Here is a 26,347-nt window from a genome sequence, read left to right on the forward strand (position 1 = left end):
TCAGCGATAAATCTCACTGGTTGACCGAAACATAAAAAAATACAAAATATAGGTTTCTCTCAGAACTTGACCGAAATTTTTCTTTTTTAAAAATAAAGGTTATTTTATGACCTTTATTGAAAATGGCGATAAATAAGAGTTATTAAGGAAAGTTTCAAAAGGTTGAGCTTTATTTCTGATCTCTGGTATTTTTACATTCTTACAAGTTAGTTCCTACTTTTGAAAAAAAAAAGAAAATATTTTTTGAATCTTTACACTAGCACACAAATAATGGTACAATTGACTAGACCCCATTATGGTTATGAATTTTGCTGTAAGGTTTTGAAACCACGGACAACTCATACTCATGCACCATTTTAATTTCTCTTGTTCAATGGTCAACCAAAATTCTCACAGGAACTGAACCGATATGAACTAAAGAACAAATTGTTTATTAAATTTTTACAATACAGGGTGTCCCACAGTCACCGCCCCAAATGAAAACCATGGATTCCTGACGTCATTTCAAGTCCAAAAACTTAAGTGGCAATTTTTTCGTTTTCGTCCCGTTTTCGAGTTATGACGGTTTTAATGATTTATGCTCTCTTTTCCTTTAACTGGCTTTATCTTTGCCGAAGTACGTCTGATTCGAAATTTTTTTTACAACCAATCAAGAATTTATTACAGTTTAAGTTTTTCTCAAAACTTTTTTTCTGCGGACAACCGTTTCTTTGCAATTTTGCATCAAACACAATTTTCTTTGATTTTTAAGTTGTTTTTTACACTTTCATATCATTTAAGTAACAAAAAAAATACGTTAATGAGTATTAATTTTTAGCGCTTATTAAAGCCCAGTTTATTTTCTTAGAAAAAATAAGTTTTTTTTCATAAAAAAGACTACTGAAAGTAATTAAAAAAAATAAACAAACTGAGTGAATTTAACTTTTGTACATATTATTATACCTCCTGAGACAAACAAATAAATTATCAAGAAATCGAATGACATTTTTTTTTTTTTTTTGTAAGTTGTTCGTAATTTCAAAGCAAGCTTTTGTTTTGTTTGCATGTATTTCTTATGAAATGAACTATAGTATTGAATTAAAATAATCCTTTTTTTAATTAAATTTAGTCAGCAGCCATTAAAAACTTCGATTTTTTCATACATTCAAAAAAGTTACTTATACGCCACAGTGGCCAACATTTTTTTTTTCTTCAAATGAAAGATGATATAAAGAACAGGATCGAAAGAACGAATTTGTAGAGCGTACACGCAAAGAAAATAGAGAAGATAGAGTTAAAAAATGCTAATTTAGGTTAATTTAGATTTAGATTAATGGAAAAATAATAAATAAATAATAAATTTATTTAGTTTTGGTTTCAAAACCAAAAGAACACGACTCAGTCCAAATATTTAAAGCACTTTTCTTGATTCTTGATTTTCTTGATAGATTCTCATTAGAACTTTATGGTATGAGTGAGGATTTTTGATATTCTTGAAACAAAATGCTCATTGAAAGCAATTCAAATTCATTATTAATTCAATTCAATTAACCCAATAATAAATTTTCCATCTTTTTAATCCATTATACAATCAAGTGTTTGACCACAATTATTCGTTTGGAACAATCCTTTGCAATTATTCGTATGTTAAATTACTTAAAAGTTTTTTTTTATTACACTCCTTAAAGTAAAAATTTTGAGAAAGTTCACTGGGGTGTATACGTAATATTTCTAATATGAGTTAAAATAAAATATGGCAACAAATACGAGAATTATTTTGTGCAATGTATTAAATTTTTATCAATAAATATATTCAAAATATTTACTTGTTTATAACAAGGCTTCTTCCAAAGCGTACATATGTATTATCCCGGTTAATAAGCTCAGTACGCTAAAACACAAAGCGGCTACCAACTTGACATCCCTACTGTCAAGCGTTAAACCTAACTGGACCATCATGATCCTTATATTTTTTATACTATGTATAATTGTGTTTATTTATGTCCTAAATCAAAAAAATGTTAAAAATAGATTTATATGCATTGTTTCCACTAGCTTGAGCACTGCTGTTGTGTTTGTTCAATTTTTTGTTTTTATTTTAAAAATTTGTATTTTATGCATTTTGCGCACTCTAAAATGAAATCGCATGTTTATTAGTGTTATTCATTTTTATCGTTTAGCTGCATATATATTGGCTTTGGAATTTTGTATATTTCTTTAAATGGAAAAAAATACTCGCATACACACACACAGATATCTACTTGAAAAATAAAACCCCAGAGTCCGTTTTTTCAAATCAGCTAAATTGGCTGGTTGTTATGGTTTTTTTTCACATAACCATTTTCTATAACGATAACAAAACAAACAAACAAAAAAAAAAAAAACATTAAATCTGCACTCGAAAAGGTGTTTGAACAATGAGGAGTGAATAATCGAAATCGTTCAATGTGTGTATAGCCCAGAATGCAGTAACTTCTCCCGAGGGAACGAACAATGATATCATGAAATTGTAGTTTTATTTTATATTTTCGTAATGGGAATTTATATATTTCATAAATGCTTTTGATGGGATTTTGTGTTTGGCTTGTTATTATCGGTCGCCAACGAGGCTTTTATCTACCTGAAATGGGATGCAAAATTGGCAACGAAATTGAATAATTTTTTTTTTTTATTATTTTTATTTGGACACAAAATTTGTAAAATATGGATTAACTATAACATTGCGGAAGTACAGTTGATGTATAGCATACGTAAATACTTGTTTATGAGTTTTTTTTTTGTATAAGTAGATTGAAGGATTTCAGCTAAGCCATATATTTTTGTTTTACTTAAATGATCAAAAAAAAAAAAAATAATTGCTCTAGCGTTGTCTTAAAAAAAATTGAACGAAAAACAGATTCAATTTTGAAAAATGCATTAATGCTTTGATTTATGTTTTTATTTCGACTTTTCAAAGGTTTTTATTGATCAACGAAATTTAAATTGGGGAATAATGAAATATCAATTTTCTATTTTTACATTTTTCGGATGGGTAATGCAAATCTTTCAAATTGATGGAATTAAGAATACTTATGGAGCTTTTTTAATCGAAAAAATTATTCGACTTGTACGAATGGTTTGGCTTGTAAATCGAATCAAAGGTGATATTGTTTGGTCAGAAATTCTTTTTTTATTGTTTATCTATAGACAGCCCTATTTTTTATAAACTCATTATAGACAGTGCATAGCATTATGTACCTTTTATAATGTGTCTTTAAACAGAAAATTGTTATTTATAAAATTTATGCAACGTTGCATAGAGGTTGTATAAGCTAACCCGTTTTTTGGTTGTTTAGAGCCTGAATAAGAATATATTTTGCTTAAATGTCATTTGAACATCACATAATTTTCAAAAAAAAGAAAACACAGCAATGATTTGTATATTTTTTTTTCATTGAAGAATTATTTTTTGGATTACATTTGTAATTAAGTGAACAATTTGAAATCAACTAAAACAAAAAATAAGAAATTCGAATTCGGAAGTTGAAGATAAAATTCCTCAAGTTAGGTATGTTTAACTTCGAGTGAAAAAAAATGGCCCCTAATTAATAAATTAAAAAATTAAAGCCCAACATAATGTATATGAGTATTTGAAACTCCAAATTTTGCACACTTTTTCGACATTAAATTAAGTAGAAGAAAAAAAATCCGAAAATCTGCACACAAAACTCAAATAATAATAAATAATTTAATATTTCTTAAAAGTAATTCAAAAACGCGTTGGTTTTGGGTTTTTGAAATATACTCAGAAGATAGGTGGACATGTTTTTTGCTCCAAACATTTAGTTTTAATTTTTTTTTTATTACATAAACTCCTAGAGCTCCAAGATTTAAGTGATTAAGCAATTGAATTTTGTTTTTTTCATTTTTCGTTTGTGTATTGTTTGAAAAATTCACACTAATTTTTTTTTAATTTATTAAAAACTATATAAAATATAAAAATTTGGAACCTCAAACATTAGAACCCGATAAAAGTTCAAAAATCCTTAAAAAAATCTTAAAAGTCCAAAAATTTGTAAAAATGTTCAAAACTAACAACAAATTGCTCAAATTCAATATGACCTAACAGCTTCTGTTTGTTTTGTTGCAAAACTTTTTTTTTTTTAACTCTTCAAAACAAACTTGCAAAGATCCGGCAAAAAAATTGGAAATGTTGAAAAAAAAAATATAAACGTAATGGTTTCCGAGTTTGACAAACTAGAAATTGGATAAATGCGTCCACTACGCAAGACGGGTGGAAAAAAAATGAAATCGGATTCTGTACCTACTTGCTTTCTAGGAACAATTTACATTTTTTAAAGTAGCATATGCTAGTACAGATTCGCTAATTTGACACTTTTTTTAAAATTAATCACATGATACAGTTTTGTTCTTGACCAAATGCTTATAATACAGTAAAATAAGGAGAAAAAAGGGGTAAATCTCGGAATGAATGTTAGTAGAAATTTTTTTTGCTCAATATCTTCCTTTTGCCATTCTATAACATATCTCAAAAGTCTAGAAAAATCTCATGTCCGCTTGTCGCGATTTCAAGGTCAAATCGCGAAATGGAGATTTTCAAAATTAGCAAAAATAGGCTATGGTATTATATACACATATGATACATGATTTCAAGGTATTTTTTAATACTGATTCCAAAAAATCTAAAATCAAGACAATCTGACGTCTCTGGAAAAAGTTATACCTATTTTTCATCTGTCAACTCATATTATTATAACAGTTGCAAACTTACTGCCGAAAAACCCTTAAAAGTTATGGTAGATAAACCAAATTTTGAATGAAAATTTAAGAATCCATCATTATTAAAAATCAAAACAATCCATTACAAAAAATATATATACCTACGAGATAATGGCATTTTTTGATGGAGGGGCAAATTTTAGGATATGCACTAAAGAAGATTCTTGTTCATCTTAGGAGTAAGTGGTAATAGGCTATTTTTTTCATTTTAATCTTTGTTTGGATATTCTTTAACTACCCTCAAAAATCTAAAAAAATTTCATGTCCGCAAGTCCTAATTTTCTTGGTTTGAAGATAAGGTGCAGATTTGAAAAAATTGAAAAACTACTCTTCAGATATTTGTGTCAGATCAACATGAATAAGGTACATTACTTTTCGGGGATGGTCATATTGATTTGTTTGTGGGTTTTGTTGGAATCAGCGTTAAAAAATACCTTGAAATGATATGGGTTATGTTGGTATACATATAAGAATCTAAAGTTTTCTTATTTTTTTTTTTTTAATCTGCACCTAACTTAGTTTAACCTGGAAAATTAGAACTTGCGGACATGAGATTTTTTTAGATTTTTGACATAAGTTATAGAATATCCAAACAAAGATAGAAATAAAAAAATTAGCCTATTAGCACTAATTCCAAGATGGTACCAGGATGTTTTTTAGTGCACATCCCAAAATTTCCCCTTTTCTCAAAAAATACCATTTTGTCATAGATATAAATGTTTTTTTGCATTGCATTATTTTGATTGTTAATGATAATGGATATGAAAACCCTCATGCAAAATATGATTCCGCTACCATTACTTTTAAGGGTTTTTCGGTAATAAGTTAGCAACTGTTATAATAATATGGGTTGAAAGATGAAAAACAGGTATAACTTTTTTCAGAGACGTCAGATTGCCTTGATTTTAGATTTTTTGGAATCAGCATTAAAAAATACCTTGAAATCATGTATCATATGTGTATATAATACCATAGCCTATTTTTGCTAATTTTGAAAATCTCCATTTCGCGATTTGACCTTGAAATCGCGACAAGCGGACATGAGATTTTTCTAGACTTTTGAGTTATGTTATAGAATGGCAAAAGGAAGATATTGAGCAAAAAAAAATTCTACTAACATTCATTCCGAGGTTAAACCCTTATTTGACTGGATTATTAATTAAAAACAGAAAATTGATTTGATCTAAGGTTATTCCGAGATAGCCAACCGCCCACACTTAGTTCAAAAATTAGGTATGACATAAACCTTTGTCATGACTTTTAAATATTTATCTTCAGTAAAACATTTCAGAGTGGTAATTTGAAAAAAAGTTTTTTTGTCATAATTTTAGAACTAAGGGTGGGATTACAAAAAAAATGGTGGGCTATACTGAGAAGTGACAAAAAATGTTTAATCCTCTTTTGAAAAGTCACTATACTCAATGGTTTATGGTGTAAAAACCGTCGTCTTCTAGAATATTTGAAGTTGAAATTACATGCATTTTAAACCTGACTAGATTTTATTTAGTACCTACCTAATATACATACATATACATATAACACTGGTTTACAAAATAATTTTTTTTTTGTTTCTGAAACCCAAATATACTTTTCTGAAGGTGCTGAACTCGAATCCGAAGTCAGAAAAAATTAATCAGCTCCCGTTTTTGAAATATGTCGTTGTTTTTTTTTTTTTACTATTTCGGACCCTATTTTTTTTATATAAGGAATATTGTTTGAACATATTTAGTAACGGTTCCTATTAGAACTATTTACCATCTATAAATTTTTTTGATATCTTTTTTATTTCCCGAGATATCTTAAAATGTAGTAAGTAGGTTTGGCTTCATATATTATAAAGGAGATAATGACGGTATAACTCAACTCAAGGCAGTATAAAAGATATCGAAAAGATTTAAACCGGTCTTGAAAGAAGGAAATCAGTTACTATATAAACCGTTACTAAATATGTTCAGACAATTTTCCTTATATAAAAGAATAAGGTCCGAAATAGTAAAAAAAAAAAAAAACTTTTTTGTATTTTCTAACGGTAATATTTCAAAAACAGGACCTGATAAATTATTTCTGACATCGGATTCGAGTTTAGCACACCGAAAACCTTCAGAAAAGTATATTTTGGTTACGACAAGTCACGTTGTCGTTAAATTTCATGAAAAAGTACTAGTTTTCGAGTTTTTTCAACTTAAATAGCCATTTTTCACTTTAGCGGGCGGGGCAGTAGGCGGAAATTACTGGTGTTGATTTATCTTCTTATTTCCTAATATTCCTGAAAATTTCATCAAAAACTAGATTTTACGGAGTTTTTTTTCACTTTCCCATACAAGGTTCCCCACTTTGCAACGGTATATACCTACTGAAATTTTATCAGAATTTATGTACAAACCAGTGTTCGAACATCGGTCATGAAGTTTTGGAGCAAATTTAAAAAAGAAGTGGAGCAAATGCAAAATTTACGGAACAAAACAAAAATCTTTAATTTTCATGAAATTTTTTTCAATAAAAACTAATAAAATCTTAAATCAAATTCAATTTGATTCATAAAAAAGAATTATTTTGAGATAAATAACCAATTTAATTGTTTTATAAGCCTCATTAATGTAAGTGGTGGTTCATAAATGTGTTTGCAATTCCAAAATAAACACAATTTCAATTCCAATTCGATTAATTCGGTTAATTCGGTTAATAAATTAAGTAAACAATTTTTCTGTGTGGAAAAAGTGGAGTTTATCGCGAAAAATCGGAGCGTTGGAGTAGATTGTTTTTTTTCCCTCAAAAGTGGAGCAAATTTGCTCCGATCGGAGTAAGGTTTGAACCCTGGTACAAACATTTCAGTAATAGTCATTAAGCAATTTTGTTAAATAAGAACCCCTTCCTCAGTGAAAATTTACTTTAAAGAGGTTCTATATGTACCTACTTCAAATAGTAAAAATAGAGTGTTCCCATTTAAAATGAAAACAATTATTTTTTAATGCATAAATTCACGTCACACTATTTACATACTTCTTCCTGTTTGATTCTCACCTATTTCTTTATACTCCAACTTCAGTCATATCTAACTACATAAGAACACTCTGCTTTCTTTATAATATTTTTGCTCATGGCTTAAATGACATTCGTTTTGTTTATTCTTCGCTCTGTACGCTAAAGAGCACTTTTGAAAATGCACCTCCTCCTCCTTCAAACTAAATATTTATGAGAAAAACTTCAATAACCGCGAATGACATAGTATAAACGCCCCAACACCTCCCATTCTATTATAAACACTTGGAAAAAAAAATAATATAAGCAAACACTTCTCTCTAGAACACAGCCTAGGGCTTCACAGAGGCTCTATCTTTCTCTCTGTGTCTCCATCTCTAGACAAGAGACACGCTTATGGAGTTTCGCTGATGAAATCCATTATTACACTGTCAGTTTGTAATGTTCTGCCATATATCACATCTCTCACGTGGTAGCTGGAGTAGCAGCAGCAGTAGGAACAACCAGATCCCCAACAGCTCCCGGGGGTCAGATTGAATTAAGGACATGTATGTTTATGGGGGCTCTTCCAACTTCGACGACTATTTACCAGTTTCCACTTCACTTCATTTCATGCCATCTTCGGATCCTTCCCCCACCCACCAATCTACATCATCATCATCATCATCATGGTCGACGTAGCCAAACTGCCAACCATTCCCCAGTCATTAATCCACGTTTATGGATCCTTTGGTCTTCGTTTTTTACCCACACTTCCAACTTCTTTGGGTTCAAACAGCTATTGAATGTTTTTTTGAACAACGACACAGACTTCTTGCATCTCATATATTTTTGCCATAAGGGGTAAAAAGTAGTTAACCCAGAGATTATACATCCGCGTCATGCAGGAGACATTCCGCATGATTCCTGGCAAATTGCAAGGCTCATATGATGCTCGGTGGATAGAGAGTAGATATAATCGTGGTTGGTGTTACCAACAACCATCCAATTAAATTGAAAACAAAAAGTAAACAGGATCCAAAAAAAAAAAAAAAAGAGAATCCAAGCACTCGCGAAATAGCTAACAATAAAAGGAACATGTTGGCAAAAGTAGTATGTAGATGCGGTAAAATCGTACTCGTATATATTTCCAACAAATTCATGTTCATAGTAAATGTTTACCTGAAGCGCTTTATTGTCCCTACACGCCTGCACTGTTTTGCGGTCCTTCGACTTCATTGCTCGATTCATGCTGAAATTAAATGAAAAAAAAAAAAACAAGTTCGAAATTAAATTAATGATTGTATAATTTGAAATTTGCAATTTAAAGTGGTAGGTGGATGGTTTTTTTTATGTTTTGACAACAACCATCACATACTTTGAGGTGTCATTGGTTTTACTTATTTATAGTTTATACAAATGTCAAAATAACATGGACATGATATTGAAATTGAATAATGTTGTATAGGAGGTTTATTTTAATAAAATGTGAAATGAAACAACGTGTAAACAAGGGACATTTGAAATAATTTTGATGGAGACATTAAGTGGTTTAGGCATTGCAATTTGCAACTATATGTAATTATTAAAGTGTTATAATGCTTAAGTTTATTGATTGTATTGTTTATTTGGGGATTTAATAGTCATCAAGTTAAAGAAAAATTCGTTTTTGTAGCGTTATCTGTTATCTGCTGGCCACAACTCAAGACTAACCATATTAATATATTGTAACTTCAGATAGTGCTTCAAAAAAACCAAAAGCATAGGTAACGTTTGAAGTAAGTTATCGCAGCTTATAATTAAATGAACGAAAATAGGTTTTTCCAAAATGAAAATGCGCAAGTTGTCTATCAAGCAATCAAATCGCGCGATTGATGAGAAAAATGCATAATCTTAAAAAAAAAAATCATGTGTGCAATTCACACGCGGTTGAAGTGAAACCTTAAAAATCATTTAAAAAAATCGAAAAAATATAACTTTTTTTTTATTCCATCATTTTTTTTATATGACAACCTACAATAAATTTTATACCATCTGAAAGCTTATTGTTTCAGCTCAAAATATTTATATCGACCATGTCTATACAACAATAACAAAAAGAGCTAGAATTTTGCTAACCCAATTAGTTTTCATAAAAAAAGCAAAACAATTAATCTCTTTTCTCTTCTAACGCCATTAAATCCATTTTTTAAAAGACAACCTATAATAAATTTTATATCATTATTATTTCACCTTTTATATGACGCTTCAATCATATTTCTACCATGCCTACAAAAAAAGTAAGAATTTTTTAAAGCCAACCATGTCGAAATTTCAAACAGGTCTGGCTGGTCATCGGCAACAAATCTTCACAGGTGTTTTAAACTATTTTTCAAGTATTTCAATTAAAGATTATATAACTTGTAGAGCACGTACCGTTATGTGTGATATATTAAATGAAAGGTAATTTTATCAGCATGCGTATTAAAGTTAAATAAATTTCTTATGTGCTCTAGATCGAAAGATATAATGTGTTTAGAAAAAGAACATCTTTTCACCGTTATCTCAGAATTTTGAATATGAAATTAATTGAAATTTTGCACAATTATAATTTATTTAATTACCTATCTACTGTATAAATTTCATTTATCTATCTATTAAAACAATAAAGTAATGATCAATGGATTTTTCGTGTCGCTTTTTCGTTTCATCTTGTTTCAAATCACTACGATACTAAAGAAGTTTTCACTTCAAAAAAATTATGGGAGGTACCTACACTTTCTAAGTGAGATATAAAAAAAAAACAACTTTCAGAATTTCACAAAAACAATGTGTACCACTTTAAAAAAAATCCGTCCACCCGTTTAGGCTGTGGAAATGTGTACAAATTGAAGCACAGACGGACGGAATTATGAGACCCAATTTTTCGGACTTCTCCATCATCGTAATGTTTGTTCTGATTAAAACCTCAACATTTTTTTTTTTTGACACGAAACCAATAATTGCCTTGTAGAGAAAGTAAAAACCCTAAAATTACCGCTGAACTATATTATTTGATTTAATCAGGGACTTGCACCAAACGAGTAAAAACTTAGAAGGATCAACTTTCGGAATACAAAGATTTTGAACATTTCAGCAAACAACTTGTAAATGATCAATATTGCTAAGAAGCATAAAAACGATTTGACTATTTTATTTCCGTAACATAACTTAATTAAAAAAAAGAAGAGAAAGGAAATTTTAATTATTTTAGCCCTGATTTTTCAATCATCAGTTATACTATCAAACGAATAAAGTCCATATAAAAATATAGATATTCCTAGGAATAAGCTCTAACTGAGATTTATCTGACTATTGAAAAATTGCCCCTTAGGGTCATTATTTAGTGATCTGATATAAAAAAGTAGGTACATTAATTTTTTTTTGTAATAGTTCATGAATTTTTCCTCTAGAGAGCGTCATATTCGATTTTATGTGTAAAAATAGTTAAAACTTGGGGAAACCTACACTATCTCCAAAAAAAAAATCTCAATCGGATAAAATCTCCAGAAAATGTTTGACCCCATGGACAAAATCTCCATGGGGAAAGGCATCCAATGGACAAAATCTCAAATAAATAATTTTTTCTCCCATTTTCTCCAAATCCCCAAAAATCTCCAACTAGCAAAAACAAAAACGTAATAGAATGATAAAAAAAATCGCGCTCGATTTGATTGCTTGATACACAACTTGCGCATCTGAAATTTTGGGATTTTCGCTCGGAGATTTTTTTTTTTTTTGATTTTTTCCTGGAGATTTTGTCTATACCCAGGTTTGTCTTGGGGATTTTGGCTTTTGGGATTTTCTCTTTGGGATTATGGGTTTTGGTCATTCATCACCAACCTTAAAACTTGTTTTAAATTTAAACATCTTTTTGAACGGTTTCAACCTCCAAACGAAGTATATCAGTTATGATTTATTGTAAAACAAGGATTTTTAGTTCGCTTGTTTTTTTTTTTATCGTTGGAGTTGTTTTTTTTATAAAGAAAATTTTCAAACAATTTGGTATGCTTTTTTTAAAGAAATTATTTTTCGGCACATGAAATCCGAAATTCAACAAAAAAGTAGTTAAAAAAATTGAAAGTTTTTTTCTAAATCCAAACATATTTTTTTCTAAATCCAAACATATTTTTTTAAAAATTTTTAACAGTACAGCTTTTCGAATACTTCTGCATAAGAATTTTTGCTGAAATCGGTTGAGTCATTTCAGAAAAAGTTTTCAAAGCGCGCAGTTTTTTACTTGCGATAAGCATAGGTATTATGTAGGTATGTTGTTGGTACTATGAGATAAGTTTAGAATTCGTTAAAAAAAATCGAACTGATTATAAGAATAAGGCATGATTATACGATTAAAGAGAATGCTAAAAAAGTTGGTCTCGCAATTCTATCTGTCAGAATTTAGAGACACATTTTTTTTGCATTCTCTATCATAGTAATATCATGTCTGATTTTACCTAGAGTAAGAGTTTGTCTCCAACTCAACGAATCCAAAACTTGCCGTATAGAACTTAAATCGCAAGTAAAAATGAATGTTCTTATCTCTAATTGAAGTAATTTGACTATTGACTATTAGTCCTCAAAGAAATAATCATTGCATTTTTATTTACAAAGAATTTAAATGCGAATTTTTAGAGATTAGAAATTAAGTGATTAAAGTGATTTATTATTTCAGAATAGATTTATAAAAATATTTCAACAAACCATGCAATAACATGAACTTCTCTTTAAGGTCAAACTAAGCCATTGAGCTTCACCAGTTTTACATCTACATTCTGTCAATCAATTCCAACTTCATCATCAGCTATTGGCAACTTACATTATTATCGTATCGTTAACCTTTATCCCACAAATGAACACTAAACTCCAGCGCGTTTAATTAAGCCAACTTGTGTTTGTACGAGTTCGCATATTCAGCCTCACCTTTATACCTAATAATGTGACCTATGAGTTCAAACGATGAACTCGAAAATTAGCTGCGAAAACCCATCGAGTCGTGAAATATTTTTTTCTGTTTTTGTAATTCTCTTCTCTGACCTATCCAACTTTCAATTACCCTTTTTGGAGAATGAATTTCCTCGCCAATATAACAGTATAGTATGAGAACAGTAAATGGAAAATCTCAGGGAAAAATTCATTCGGTATTCAAAAAAGTAATTGTAATGCACTACAATTCAGTCGAATAATTGAGACTGGGCTGTGTGTGTGTGTTTTACTTATGGCCAAACTGCATCATCACCACAAAACAGCTGGTGCACTGACGATGGTGCTGGATGGTGCTGCTGTTCGTACAATGCAATGCAGTTCTAGCAAAGCCAAGTTAAAACCATAATGCCATCATCCGACCAACTTGTAATCCAGATCGTAAATGGATTCCACACCGTTCTTTCGGATGGTGTTTCGGCTCCTGCTGGTGCCGAAGCTGCTGCTGTACCACCTCTATACCACATCACTTCACTGGTATAACACCATCCGCACCCGCATTGTGCAGAGTGTGTCTGTGCAGTTGTAAAAGTTAATGCAGAAAAGTAAATCGATGTGGTATATCGTCGACTGAATTGGCAGTATTTTTAAAAGAACTTCAGCAGACTACTAGGTCGTAAGTACTTGCTTGTAAGATCTAAGGTCTTAAATATTAAACAAGCTCTTAGACCGGGTTAGTATAACCCAGGAATCTCGATTGAATAACAAGTAAAAAAGTGTTATAAACCAGCTATGACTGTTATACTATTTTATACCAAGAAAATTTAAGCAAACAAGGTGCTTAAAATTTTTTTACGAATCCACAACTTATCCTTAAGGATTCTTAATCAAAAATGAAAAAAAGATCATACGAAAAAGGCCGGAAAATTTACCATGAACAAGCAGAACTTTTCTAGTCACGACCTAGGAAGAAGCGAATATAAGAAGAACCACCAGTTCTTGGCCCAAAATCGACATCAACACCAAAATTTGCCCTCCCACTTCTTTGAGTTTGTGTATTTTATTTGCCATTCTGCCATTCAGTGTGCTGCTTCACCCTCAAGCTGGAAATTTTTAAGTGGCTCATTGAATACTTCGAAGGGAACAACTCCAACATGACGCGATGGTTGGGTTCTGGCTGTTTAAGGCACCTTTTTTTTGTGGGTCGGTTAGGGCATATGGTATAAAAGCTGCCTTGAAAGAAAACAACCACGACCAACGACGTAGACTATAGAACGAAACTCTTGGTGAATAAGTTTGAAAATGGATTTAGCCCCAAAGAAGTTCTGGCATGCCAACCCAATTGCACACCTACCTACATTCATATATAAACATTTATCGGGTCGGGTCTAGGGTTTGGGCAATTAGGGATGGAAAAATGGCGAGAACCGGAGGATTTAACAATTATGGCAATTACACTACACCATGTGATTGATGTGAAGGGGTTTTTTTGCCTTCGTGTTGTTCGTGTGCCTTATTTGGTGTGGTGTTTTTTTTTTTAGATACTACGATGAAAACGGACAACAAAAATAATGTTTCGATTGAGGAAGATGTAGATTTTGTAAAACGGCGAATTCTAAAATTACTTTGGCAAGTTGCCTTGAATCATAGAGACGCTTTTACCCGACCCCACGACCGACGATGAGGTGTTTTGGTGCGGAAGTTTGTGAACTTATATAGCTTAAAATGCAAATGTATCTTTCCAAAATGCAAGTCCAAAAGGAAGTTGTTTTTCGTATATAATTATGACTTTTGTGTATTTGTCTATAAAATTCAAAATAAATGTCATTATCATTAATCAGTGTTGGATGGGTCTTGTAATTATGTTAAGCTTTTGTACCTAACAGCTTTGTATTGAGACAAATGGTAAAAGTACTGTAATCTGTTTTACAGATGACAAGATAAAAGACCCAATACTGTCTGGGAAATATTTGAATATTTGCATTTTTAATTGACTTTTGTGTAAAAAAAAAGGGTATTTGAATTTTATTTAGTGTCGAACTTTATTCAGTGAAACAACACTTCGCACATACATCGCCAAATTCGATTACAGGATGATTTTTTTTCGAAGTTCTGAGCTTGATTACCGTTTCATAAACCTTCAACGAACAATGGTTGTTGAGGTTTTTTTTTGAAGTTTATGAAAATATGGCTTTTTCGATTTTTTTAGTCACACACACAACTCCAAAGGTTTGTAGAGCTACTTTCAAATTTCTTTCGTCTTTAGACAAATCAGCAATTTTTTGCTCTAGTCTCACAAATTCTCAAACGAACTATCATGAAATTTGGCAAAAAGTTAGCTTTTGGGATAAGAACCAAGGATAAAAAAGTCTATAAAAAAAGTTGGATGGAAGGGTGTTTTTTCGCGGACAAGCGGACAAGGTCAAAAATATAGTGAAAAAAATTGTTTTTTGAATATCATCATATGACACATGTTTTTAAGGTATTTTTTGGATGCTGAATCTAATGACATAAAATAAAATAAATATTTTCGAAACCCATGTGAAAAAACAAGATACAATACGATGAAATTCGGGATGAAGGTTTTAGATAAAGCAGGAACAAAAGATTCATAAAGTTTCTAAAAATATTTTTGATGAAAAGGGTGTTTTTTTTTTTTGATGGGTTGAGTTGTGTGTGAGAAAGGTATCGTAACAGCTGACACATAAATTTTATTAATTTTTTAAACTTGGTGAAAAAGTTTCGTTTCTTATAAGAGTTAAAAATTTTAAAAGTCTACAAAAATATCTTCAGTGAAAGGGTGTTTTTTTTTTTTTAAGAAATGATGAAATTGTGAATTAATACCATAAAAACTACGACAAAATGTTACAAAAACGAAAATCGGTACATACTTATGTTTCATTTAGAACAGAAACCATGAATCTAAGCAGTCTATACAAACATTCTAGGTAAAAGGGTGGTTTTTTTTGTGAAATAAGAAAAATCCGCGATATGTCCGATAAAATCAATGGTATAAAAGTTAGCCTTACGAAATTTATTAAAAAATTTGTTTTTCCCATGGGAATTACGAATTAAATAAATCTATACATTTTTTTCATGTGAAAGGGTGTTTTTTTTAGGTATAGGAAAAATTTTTTTTTATTTGAAAATTGTGTAATACTAGTGGTACCTTATTAGAATTCAGCAATTATATCTATTACTTTTGAGATAAGAAACAAGTATCTAAAGTGTCTATAAGAATATCATGGTTAAAAGGGTGTTTTTTTTTTTGGTGAAAACAAAAATGACGGGTCACCCTAATGAAATTTGGTAAAAACGTTAAATTTGGTATAGAAAGCAAGAATAAATTTAGGTGAAAGGGTGTTTTTTTTTCGAAGAGTCAGTAAAATCTGTAATTGGTCCCAAAAAGCCAGTGCACGCATTCAATGAGTTATTTCTTATTAAAATTTCAAAAGTAATCCTTTTCTTTTTATTTATTTTGTATTCCATAATTGTTATATTTCAAATCAGGAAGAAATTTAAAGAGTGATTTTTACCTTGCAGAACAGTTGTTTCGGAATGTTTGCATCGCACATTTCTTTTTTCCTTATATTATTCTATAATAGGGGTCTAATTTAGTCTCAAGTGTTTCAAGGCTAAAATTTGCATTTGATATTGGTTCAAATAATAGGTACTACAAAACAAAACATTTTTTCTATACTCACTTTTCTAGCTGCTCCCTGAGATCCCTCTCGAAAGTCGGTGACCCGCATTGACTCTGTAAAGAAAAACAAAAACAAAAATCAAATAAAATAACGAACTCCAATTAAAAGACAAAACAAAGAATGTGAATTGCGTGCATTTAATGGCATCTTAATAGGCTTTGGATGCATGTTCTATCATTTAGCATTGATCCCCAAGAATCATTGTAAGAACAAAGAGACAAACAAAGTATCTAGCGACATCAATTCCCTATTCTTCCAGACCCAAATGGATTCAGCAAGCTACCGCAGTAAGTGAGACTAATTCAATGGGGTTTTTGTTTGTGAGAAGTAAAGGTTACAATAGTTGGGATGGGAAAAGACACTGATGGTAAGATTCTAGCTGCTGTTCATAATGTGCACGTATTTTTTACTCAAGCAAAATTGGAATGTTCGTACCACACTAAAGTGGTTTTGTAATCGAATTCGCCCTTATCCTTCTTTTATTTCTTTTTCCTCTTTTTTTTTTTTTTTGTTTTGTTTTTAGAAAAGACGAAAGTAGGAGAATTTAGGGCGGATGCGCCCCTATAATATGTTTTACCAAACGCTCAATGACACTATGAACAGTTTTTTTTTTTTTTCTGACTCTTCTGTAGATACCGTTTGAAGTAATAAATGATACAATTTGGTGTACAGCACATCAGCTATAAATCACATGTCATCAGACGAATAAAATGTTTTTCTTTTTTTGCTTTGTTTTTCGAACGGAGTAAAAGGTATAAAGGTACAATAATAGCTTGGTTGCAAAAAGGGGGACGAAAATAAGAAGATTTCTTCAAAGCTATTGTTTGATGCAATGAATGGGTGGGAAGGGTTTCTAAAGAAGAAAGCAAGATGGTAAGTATAAAACTGAATTGTATACTTTGAGTTAGCTGCTGAGAGAAGTAACATATGACGCGATATGGAAGGAAATTTACAATAGAGATTGGAGCTTCTCGCGAAAGGTGGAATAATATAATATGGTTGACACCATCATATGATTTAGGGCAAATTATTATACTCGACTCGACATATACACGCGAAAAGTCAAAAGAAATTTTTGAAAAACTCTTTATACTTAAATGAAAATGTTAGTAAGAGTAAGAAAGGTAGGTATTATGAAGTCGAACAAAAAGAATTTGAAAAGAAAGGAAAGGTGTGTTAATCAGTCAGAAATCGTATTCAACATCATATTTTTGAAATTCAAAAAGAAACATTTTACTAGAGATTAACCCATTAAAGTATAATAAGTTTGCCCCCAATTGATACTTTAATAAGATTGAAGTTTAAAGAGCTAATAGAATTGTACAGTTCTGGGAGATAGCTTTATTTCCTGTACAGAAATGTACTGAATAGTCTCCTTTTGATATCCATTTAATGTCCCCAATTATTCGCATAAATGGTGTTTGAAAGTAAAAAGGGAAAAAAGGGTAAGGATAAACTTAAACAGAACTATTGGATCAAGGACCTTTTATAACAATGTACTTATAAGGTCTAAAAGAAGCTTTACCGAATTATATTATTCAATATCAAAACCAAAAATCAAATACAAAAGCTTCTATGAATTCATTAACCAAGCTTATCTGAAAATCAAGCTATCTTCGGTAAAGTTTCTTTAACAGAATTAAAACAACTTATTGCAAGTTGTTAAGTTAAGTTGGTAAACTTAAACTTTGAAAAACTGTAATCTAGAGAGATCATTGGAGAACTATCTTTGGAACCCCAAACATAATTGTTTCGGGTTCAGGAGCGCAGCTGAAAAAGTATAAGGATTTTGAATCGACTTCAAATGTGCTCAAGTAAATGAAGATAAATGAAAGTGAAGATAAATAAAGCTAATAGATTGTCGGCCCAGAAAGCAAAAGAAAGAAAAAAAGAACATTTTGTACCTCGTAAAGTCAAGGCGATGCAGAATTGCAGAGATCCTTTAGTATGAATCGGATGCAAAATTTCGATAGACGAGTGAAAAGATCAAAAACAGGATTCGCTATCTACCCTAAAGCCTGTTAAAATAATGATTTAGATGTAAAGCTAAAGCTCTGGAGAGACCATTTCAACCAGTTGCTAAAAACTGATGAAGTCCAAAAGGAGCAGTTCAAAAGAAGTCAAAGTATCGTGACCGTAAGTCTTAAACCCATGAAATGGAAGGGTACTTAAACTTCTGTGAAGAAGATACAACGATTAAGTTTACGAGCTTTTCAATGCCATGTCAATGGCATTCAACTAGTTAACTAGTAGTTAAAGGTAATCTTTAACTACTTGAGGTTAAAATATTGTCGACCATCTAGCTGGAAGTCGAAGAATCTTCGGATAACAACTGTGGCTGGAGTATCAGTTTAGTAATTGGGTATCTAATTGTTTAAATGACCGTCACAATACTGTCAATAACTGTAAAAATGATCGACGTTTTTTCCACAAGAATAATCGTGTGGAGCTCTTGTCCTTTCATCAGCGGCTATGGTTGCACCCTCACTTGTAATTTTTCACAGCTCTTGAATAAGACTATAACAGCAGAGGTAAAAACATCCACAATTCTGTCTAGTTGTCAAACTGTCTGTTGAAAATTTTGAAGAGGAAGTTTAGAAATTTAATTTTTAAGACCAAGAATAACGGTACACTAAACTTCATTTCTTTGTTATTTTTGACCTTCTCTCAAATGGTTTTAACGAAAGTTTTTATATCTACTATGTAATGTAAAGTTTAAGTAATGAAAATCTCTGAAGCTACAAGTTAAACATCTTTTTTTAAAACTTGCCCTTCACTTAAATTGTTTTCTTAATTTTAAATGAAACAGAAAAAAAAAACTTTTAAAAACATCAACAGGATCAAGCTAACACAGATTTTTCATTTCAATAGACAAACAAAAAAACTTGAAACAATAATGAAAATTTTCTTCATGTTTTTCCTAAGCAAAAACAAAAAAAATCTCATAAATCTTAAAATGATTAAAGTGTCCTCATCCTGCTTGATATCCATTCTTTTTTTTTTTTGCGCAAAAAATGTATTTACACAACTATTTCCAATTATTAGATTTACCCGAACAGAAAGCAAACACTTATCTCCTTATTTCCTCTTCAGCAAAAAAGAATTCAACTTAATCAAAGTCTTCTCGCATCCGCAATTTGGAATGAGGGTTTTAGACAGAGAGAACTCAAGAGACGATATAGTAGACTATTGCAAGCAGACTATAGTAGCAATGGAAAATAAAAGAAAAATAGAAAATACAGGAAGAAAAAAAAAATCCTGCAGACAGTTAGAAAAATAACAATTTCATCCCTGTAGATTGTATGTTATTTTTTTTTTGCGGTTGTGTGTCTTTGATGCTGCTCCTGCTACCCATATCCTTGTGCTCTGCTGGCAAAATTGAATAAAATGGCCAAACTCATCATCCACCACAATTTATACAGAACTCAACTTGACTATCAGAAATAGAGATGGAGAGGAGAAAAATGGAAAATGAGTCGCCTTCAAGTGGAAACGATGTAAGGATATAGTTTTTTTCCAAATGCTGCAAGCAATAACCACTTGAGAATAATGCATCATTCAAGGATCTATCTTTTACACACGCCACTCCCCACTTCAACACATTTATACTAACCATCAAGGGTAAAGTAGCAAAAGTAATGGGGTGTTATGTATTTTGTTTTCATTCTTATTATTTTTTTTTTTTTGTATAACAATTTTTATTCCACCCTGGCGACATCCTGTCATTTTTCAAATGTCAAACTGGCACAACAATTTAACACGCGTCATTCAACATCATCGGGATGACGATATGACGTATATATGTACACCTCTTACCTAACCACACCAGAGTTAGTAGCATTGAGCCGGAAGGAGAAATTAATGAATAATAATTCCACGTTAATTCCAAGGAGCAAAATGTTCCACAATAGCCTTAGAGTGATTTGTTGTGTGGTGTTTTTACATATTTTCTTGTTCATTGTGTTGTCGCATGTTTAGCCATGCGATTTAATTATTGTCCTTGTGAGAAACAACAACGACACAAGGTCTATGCGATTAATGAGACTTTTAAATGAACATTTAAGGCTCACGCAAACGATGTCCTGTGTTTAATATTTTTCAAGCTGAGTTATTTATATTACTAACTTGTTAGGGCCATGTTATCTTTTTCATTAACACTCACCAGTCCGGGATTAAATTTTGTTTGTGTTTAATAGGGAAGTTTATACTTGAGAAGTTAGTTGTTGAAAAGTCTTATGCATACTTATTTAACATGTTCTTTATTTTAATTGAATTGTTTTTAAAAAATTCAAGGTTTCTAACATATTTAAATTGAAATTACCTTAAACATCTCGTCCGATAGTGACAAACGAAGAAAGGGTTTTCGAATTAAGATTTTTTAAATACCATAAAAATGTTTCTACAAAAACCTAAATTTGATTTGTATAACCAAATTATTTACGGAAATTATGTTTTGAGACCCTTCCTTATTATTCCAGTCCTGTTAAATATGGTTGCAGAGGTATGGACTTTGGCGAAAGCAGATGAAAACTCATTGGATTGTTTTGAGAATCTTTTGGGCGATTTTTGGTCCCGTCTAAATTGATGGTGATTGGAGAAGAATATACAAAAACGAACTGTACTGGTTGTACAAGGACGCTAACCTATCTTGAGATGGCTAGGTCATGAGGAGTTCATAGACAACGATGCTCCGGCCCGGAAAGTTTTCGACTCAACTTAGAGGGACGACCGGCGATGGTAGAGCATGCAATTGGAAGAGGACCTCAATCCTCAATAAACTTGGCGTGCAGCTGGCTGAGCATGAAATTAATTCTAGCGTAGCTTAAGGCACTGGTTTCTTACTTACCAAAGAAGGTAAGTAAGAAAACAAAACTGCAAAAGCCCGAGTAAAAATGGAATCCCGACGCACCACCGCTGCACCACGTCCGCACCATTATCAGAAATTTCTATTGCGCGGCACTACCGCTGCACCACGTCCGCACCATGATCAAAAATTTCTAAACCGCCGCACCACCGCTGCACCAAGTCCGCACCATTTTAAACATTTCTAAACCGCCGCACCACCGCAACACCACGTCCGCACCATTTCATTTTGAAAAAAAAAGAAAAACTATGAAAAAAATTCGCTGCACCACCGCCGCACCACGACTGCACCAAGTCCGCACCATTTTATTTTGAATGAAAAATTCGGTGCACCACCGCCACACCACGTTTGCACCATGATCACAAATTCAATTCTCGTACTTATACAAATGTTTAAGTCATCTTCAAAGTTATTTTGACTTAATCAACAAATTGCCATTCGTACAAACATGACTTGGTGGTAGAGTGGTTAAGGCGTTGGACTTTTGATTGAAAGTGCTCTGGATAATCGGGTTCGAATCTCCTTCTCATTGGTAGTTTTTTTTTTATTTTTCAATAATCCAAAATTATGTAGGTATCATGGTGCTCCAAATTTTTCAGTCAAAATGAAATGGTGCGGCGGTGGTGCGCCGATATTTTCCGCAAGCTGTGCAGCTGTGGTGCAATTTCTATTTTTACTCGGGAGAACATTTGCAAAACCTTGGTGCTTAAAATAAAATTTAAATTTATTGCTGATCTCTCAAAATAAACAAGAGTTCCTTAACGAGTAAGAACAGTAAGGCATAAATGTATGTAACTGAAACCCTTTGTTTCCAATTTAAATAGCCAAATCGAAAATGAGCACCAATCCTTTTAAAATCATTCAAATAAAACAAAATTTAATCAAATAAAACACTCCTCTTCAATAAATAAACGAGCAACAAACAAAACATACAAAAAAAAAATCCTTTTGACTAACAGCGCTCTCAAATGAGAACGCATATACGCATATACCATAACGCATATATATTCCACTTCAATGTCCAACTCACAAATATTCAATCACTCACACTTCTCTTTCTCTCTCTTTCTATCTCACTCTAATCCAACACTCGTAATCAACTTTGAAATTCGAATAGTTAAACGATTTGAACATCAGAGCTAACCCTTTGATGTTTCGAAAACTCAATGAATCCTTAAATTCAATTCATTTAAAAGACGACAATAATATAACATTAAAACCAGGACGAGGACGAGAATATACTAAAAAACGAGACTAAGTGTGTGTGTTCACAAAAAAAAAAAAAAAAAAAATAAATATAAACAAAAATAATTAACAAAGAAAAAAAAAAAACACCCTCACTTTACTAAGAAATCCCCGTTCACAACATAAACACAGAATTCATATTCAAAAATATATACGAGGACGACAAAAAATGTTTGCATTAAAATATACAAGGAGAGTGACGATGACGCACCGAGGACGCTTGTTTTTCAAAGCGAAAATGAAAATCCATTATACACTCGTATTTCAAAAAGCATTTGTGCATTAATAAATTAGCCATCCTGCTTGCAATGTGCGTTTATATAGTGTGGGCAGGGGCATTCAAAATCAGCAAATCCAAAAAAAAAGGATACGAGGGATGTAAAAAGGATATGTACGCGGATTTTTGAGCGATTAACCCTCGATATGACTGACGGCTGCTGCAGCAGCATAAGACTTTTGCATGAATGAATGAAGAAATCTTTTTCATAAGGATTATGAAGATGATTATTATTATTATTATTATTTGTTGCTATGTTATTTAATTATTTATTCATTCAGCGTAACGACTGAACGGACACAATACACATAACAGCGAGGGTAAATAAAATTGGAATACACATGGGAATTATATTTAGAATTTTTTTTTGGGATTGAAATCCTTTTCTAAGTCGTCGTCGTGTCGGCATCGTGTGTATTGTTGTCTGAAGGAACATCTGTAAAAAGCTTTAAAAAGAACCCTCGTAATCCGACTCCTGTTGGGTGCGTTTTAGGTTTGTTCCATTTGACCAAATATATTATTATTCACATCAAATTGAATAGAATCCTTTAAATTAAGTGCGGCTATGTGGATGGCAGGAACGAATGTAAAATGACAATAGATTTTTGTTTAGTTAAGTCTATTGGATTTTTAGACTAGAACAAGAATATTTTATTATTTTTGGTTTTACCATGAAAGAAATTAATTTTTTTTTTAGCACATTTCTATAGAGCGTTGATTTGCAGCATTACTCATTGAATAGATTCTCAATTATTTTCACTCTGCATTTTCATGGTATGTATCACAGGTCCATCAGAGAGCTGCAGTAAAAAATTAATACTTTTGGATGATATGCTGTGATGGAATTCAAAATTTTTACAGATGATGTATTTTCTAACTCCATCAAAATACTTCCCATTGATTAAAGGTCGATATCGGAAGAATTTTCGGAACTAATTTTTAATTTAATTTTTCTTTCAATTATTTTAAACTTTTTTAGCAAAAAAGCGAAATAGTTCTTTGGAAATAGAATTTAATTTCTTTTTGGGGTATACTTTGGTTTGTCTCCTGAATTAATTCTCAAAAATGTCTAAGAAAATCATGTCCGCGTCATATGTATATTAGGTATGGAGAAATTTTTTTGCTGATTTTTTTGTACGGGCACAGTGATGAAATGGTGCCAAACTATGAATAGAACAATAATATTAAGTTTGGTCATAATCAGACATTATCTTCTGCTTCCAAGTTCTATATCAACTTTGGTCCTACTCCCTAAGGAAACAACTCAGGCCTCCTTCGAACCCTTCTAGCTTCTTTCAATAATGTCAAACATTTCAAATTCGTTTATTAACCTAGTCAGAATCAAGCTCCTCAAAAAATTTTCAGCTACGTAGGATTAGGAGTTTCTGAGAAGTAGGCCTTCAAAAATTGCAAAAACAGTGACTGATTCACTCTCTAACTAACAGATCATAAAAATTATGAAAAACTTCTCGTTATCATAGAAACTGCTTATTGTGATGGATGTTGAAGTACATACAAAGGAAAACAATCGAAAAATTGAGATTTTTAATATAGGGGGCGTGGCAAATGCCCATTTTGGTTGAATTAATATCAACTATTAAAGATTATACTTCTGAATACCCTAGAAAATTGGTAGAATTGTAGTTAATGCAAATGGAACATTATTCAAACTTAAAATTTTTTCCTTAGGAGGGGTGGTATCCACTAACAAATAATAGGAGAAAGATAAATATAATGTTTCTTAAATTAATTTATCAAGTCTTAGAAAAAAGTAGTTTTGTTTTTTTTTTTAAATTTCTCAAAAACGACAAAACATTTTTGCATCCGTTTCTGTTTTTGTTTAAAAACAAATAAGACCATTATAACTTATTAGAATTTAATCACATAAAATTTTGAAAAAAAATTAATTTTTTTTTTAAATTTTTGATTTTGAAAATTAATTTTTCAAAAACTGAAAATTTAAAATATTTTCAGTAAAATTGAGGCTTAGGGTTTATGAGCAATTAACTGGTATTTTCGACAGTTAAATTTTTCTTTGGAAAAACAATATCTTATAAAATCTAAACAATCATACGAAGGAAAAATAAAATGCACGACTGGGTCGCAAGAACTTGCTCTTAGAGTTAAAGTTGCTTAAATGTTTAAGACTTTTTATATAGAAATTTGGAAAATGTAGGTACCTAATTATATAGGTACAAAACAAAAAAAAATCAAATTCGTTTTTTAAAAAAATAAAATAAAATCTAAAATCAAATTGCCTTTCAAAACAAGTATGCAGTTTTGATTGATATATGTGCCCTTAATTATTATGAAAGTGGACTAAGTCACTCCTAAAAATGGCATCAAATCTAGCCTAAAAATAATTATTATTTAAGGGGTAAAGTTTATTTGAAAGCGAAATTGCAGTAAATAAACTTCTTTATTGCTCCTCTAGTGATTTCATAAAAAAAATATAATTAAATCGTTATAAGAAAATTATTATGTAAGTTTTTCTTTAAACAATGCAAAAAGTGACTTAGTCCACTTTCATAATCATGGGCATATATAAAGATGCATTTTTAGAAAAAAAAATGTTCAAAATCGTTTGAGCCGTTTTTTAAAAAAAACTAATTTTGTATTAATAATTTTTTGGAAAAAAGTTTTAAGATAAAATTGGTATGCCATTTTGTAGAAATCACTAATCAACTTCTTAAACCAAAATTTCAAAAAAATTCAATGTCCCGTTTTCGAAAATTTGATTTTTCAAAAAAAATTTTCAAAATTTTTTTAAAAATCCAAAAATTATTTTTTTCGAAATTTTGGCTAATATTAAGAGTATATAAATGCTTATTTACAAAAAGTTTCGTTGAAATCGAATAAGCGGTTTCAGAGATAATCGGATTAAAAAAAAAAAAAAAAAACGGTTCTATGGCAGGTACCGTTAATAACACCGGCACACAAAATAAATAAATTGCACGACTGGGGTCGCACGTACTTGCTCTTATGCTTAAAGTAACTATAATGTTAAAGCTTTTCATTCAAGAAATTTAAAATTTGAGATTTTGAAGAAATTTCATAAGTAGTATAAAAAAATTAAATCTGTTTTTATAATTAATTAAACTCCGTTTTAAATTATCTTAAAAAAATAAAAAATATGCCATTTTATTTCTTGTATAAAAAGGTATTTTTAGAAAAACATTTTCGAAAATTGTAGGAGCCGTTTTTTAAAAAAAATAATTTTTTATATATAAAAATTTTTTAACATTTTTCAAAAAAAAAGTTGGTATGCCATTTTGAAGAAATAATTAATTTACACATAAAAACTAAATTTCAAAATTTTTCATTGATTCGTTTTCAAAAAATTGATTTTTCAAAAAAAAATTTTGAAATATTTTTAAAAAAACCAAAAATGCGTTTTTTGAAAATTTTCTAAAATTTTAATATCATCTTTACTTACACACTTTTGTATAAAAATTTTCATTTAAATCGGGTTAATGTTGTACGAGATATTCAGAAACGAAAAAAACCGTTCTATGACAGGTACCGTTAATAACGGTACAAAAAATATTTTTTTTATTTAAAAAGTTGGCTACACAAAAATTTAAATCAAAATCGTTAGAGCCG

General features: G+C 30.8%; 1 protein-coding gene across 4 annotated transcripts in view; it reads right to left on the reverse strand.

Moving 5' to 3' along the window:
- Window positions 1-26,347, reverse strand: part of LOC129921028 (uncharacterized) — a 239,081-nt gene that overhangs the window by 20,378 nt on the left and 192,356 nt on the right. For all 4 annotated transcript variants that reach the window (XM_056002649.1, XM_056002646.1, XM_056002648.1 and 1 more), the window contains 2 exons: window positions 16,359-16,411; window positions 8,899-8,968 (listed from right to left, as the gene is read on the reverse strand). In XM_056002649.1, the coding sequence (XP_055858624.1) occupies window positions 8,899-8,968; window positions 16,359-16,411 (123 nt within the window). The remainder of the gene's footprint in view (window positions 1-8,898; window positions 8,969-16,358; window positions 16,412-26,347) is intronic.

The sequence above is a fragment of the Episyrphus balteatus genome, chromosome 1 (genome assembly GCF_945859705.1).
Source record: "Episyrphus balteatus chromosome 1, idEpiBalt1.1, whole genome shotgun sequence".
Taxonomy (NCBI): Eukaryota; Metazoa; Arthropoda; class Insecta; order Diptera; family Syrphidae; genus Episyrphus; species Episyrphus balteatus.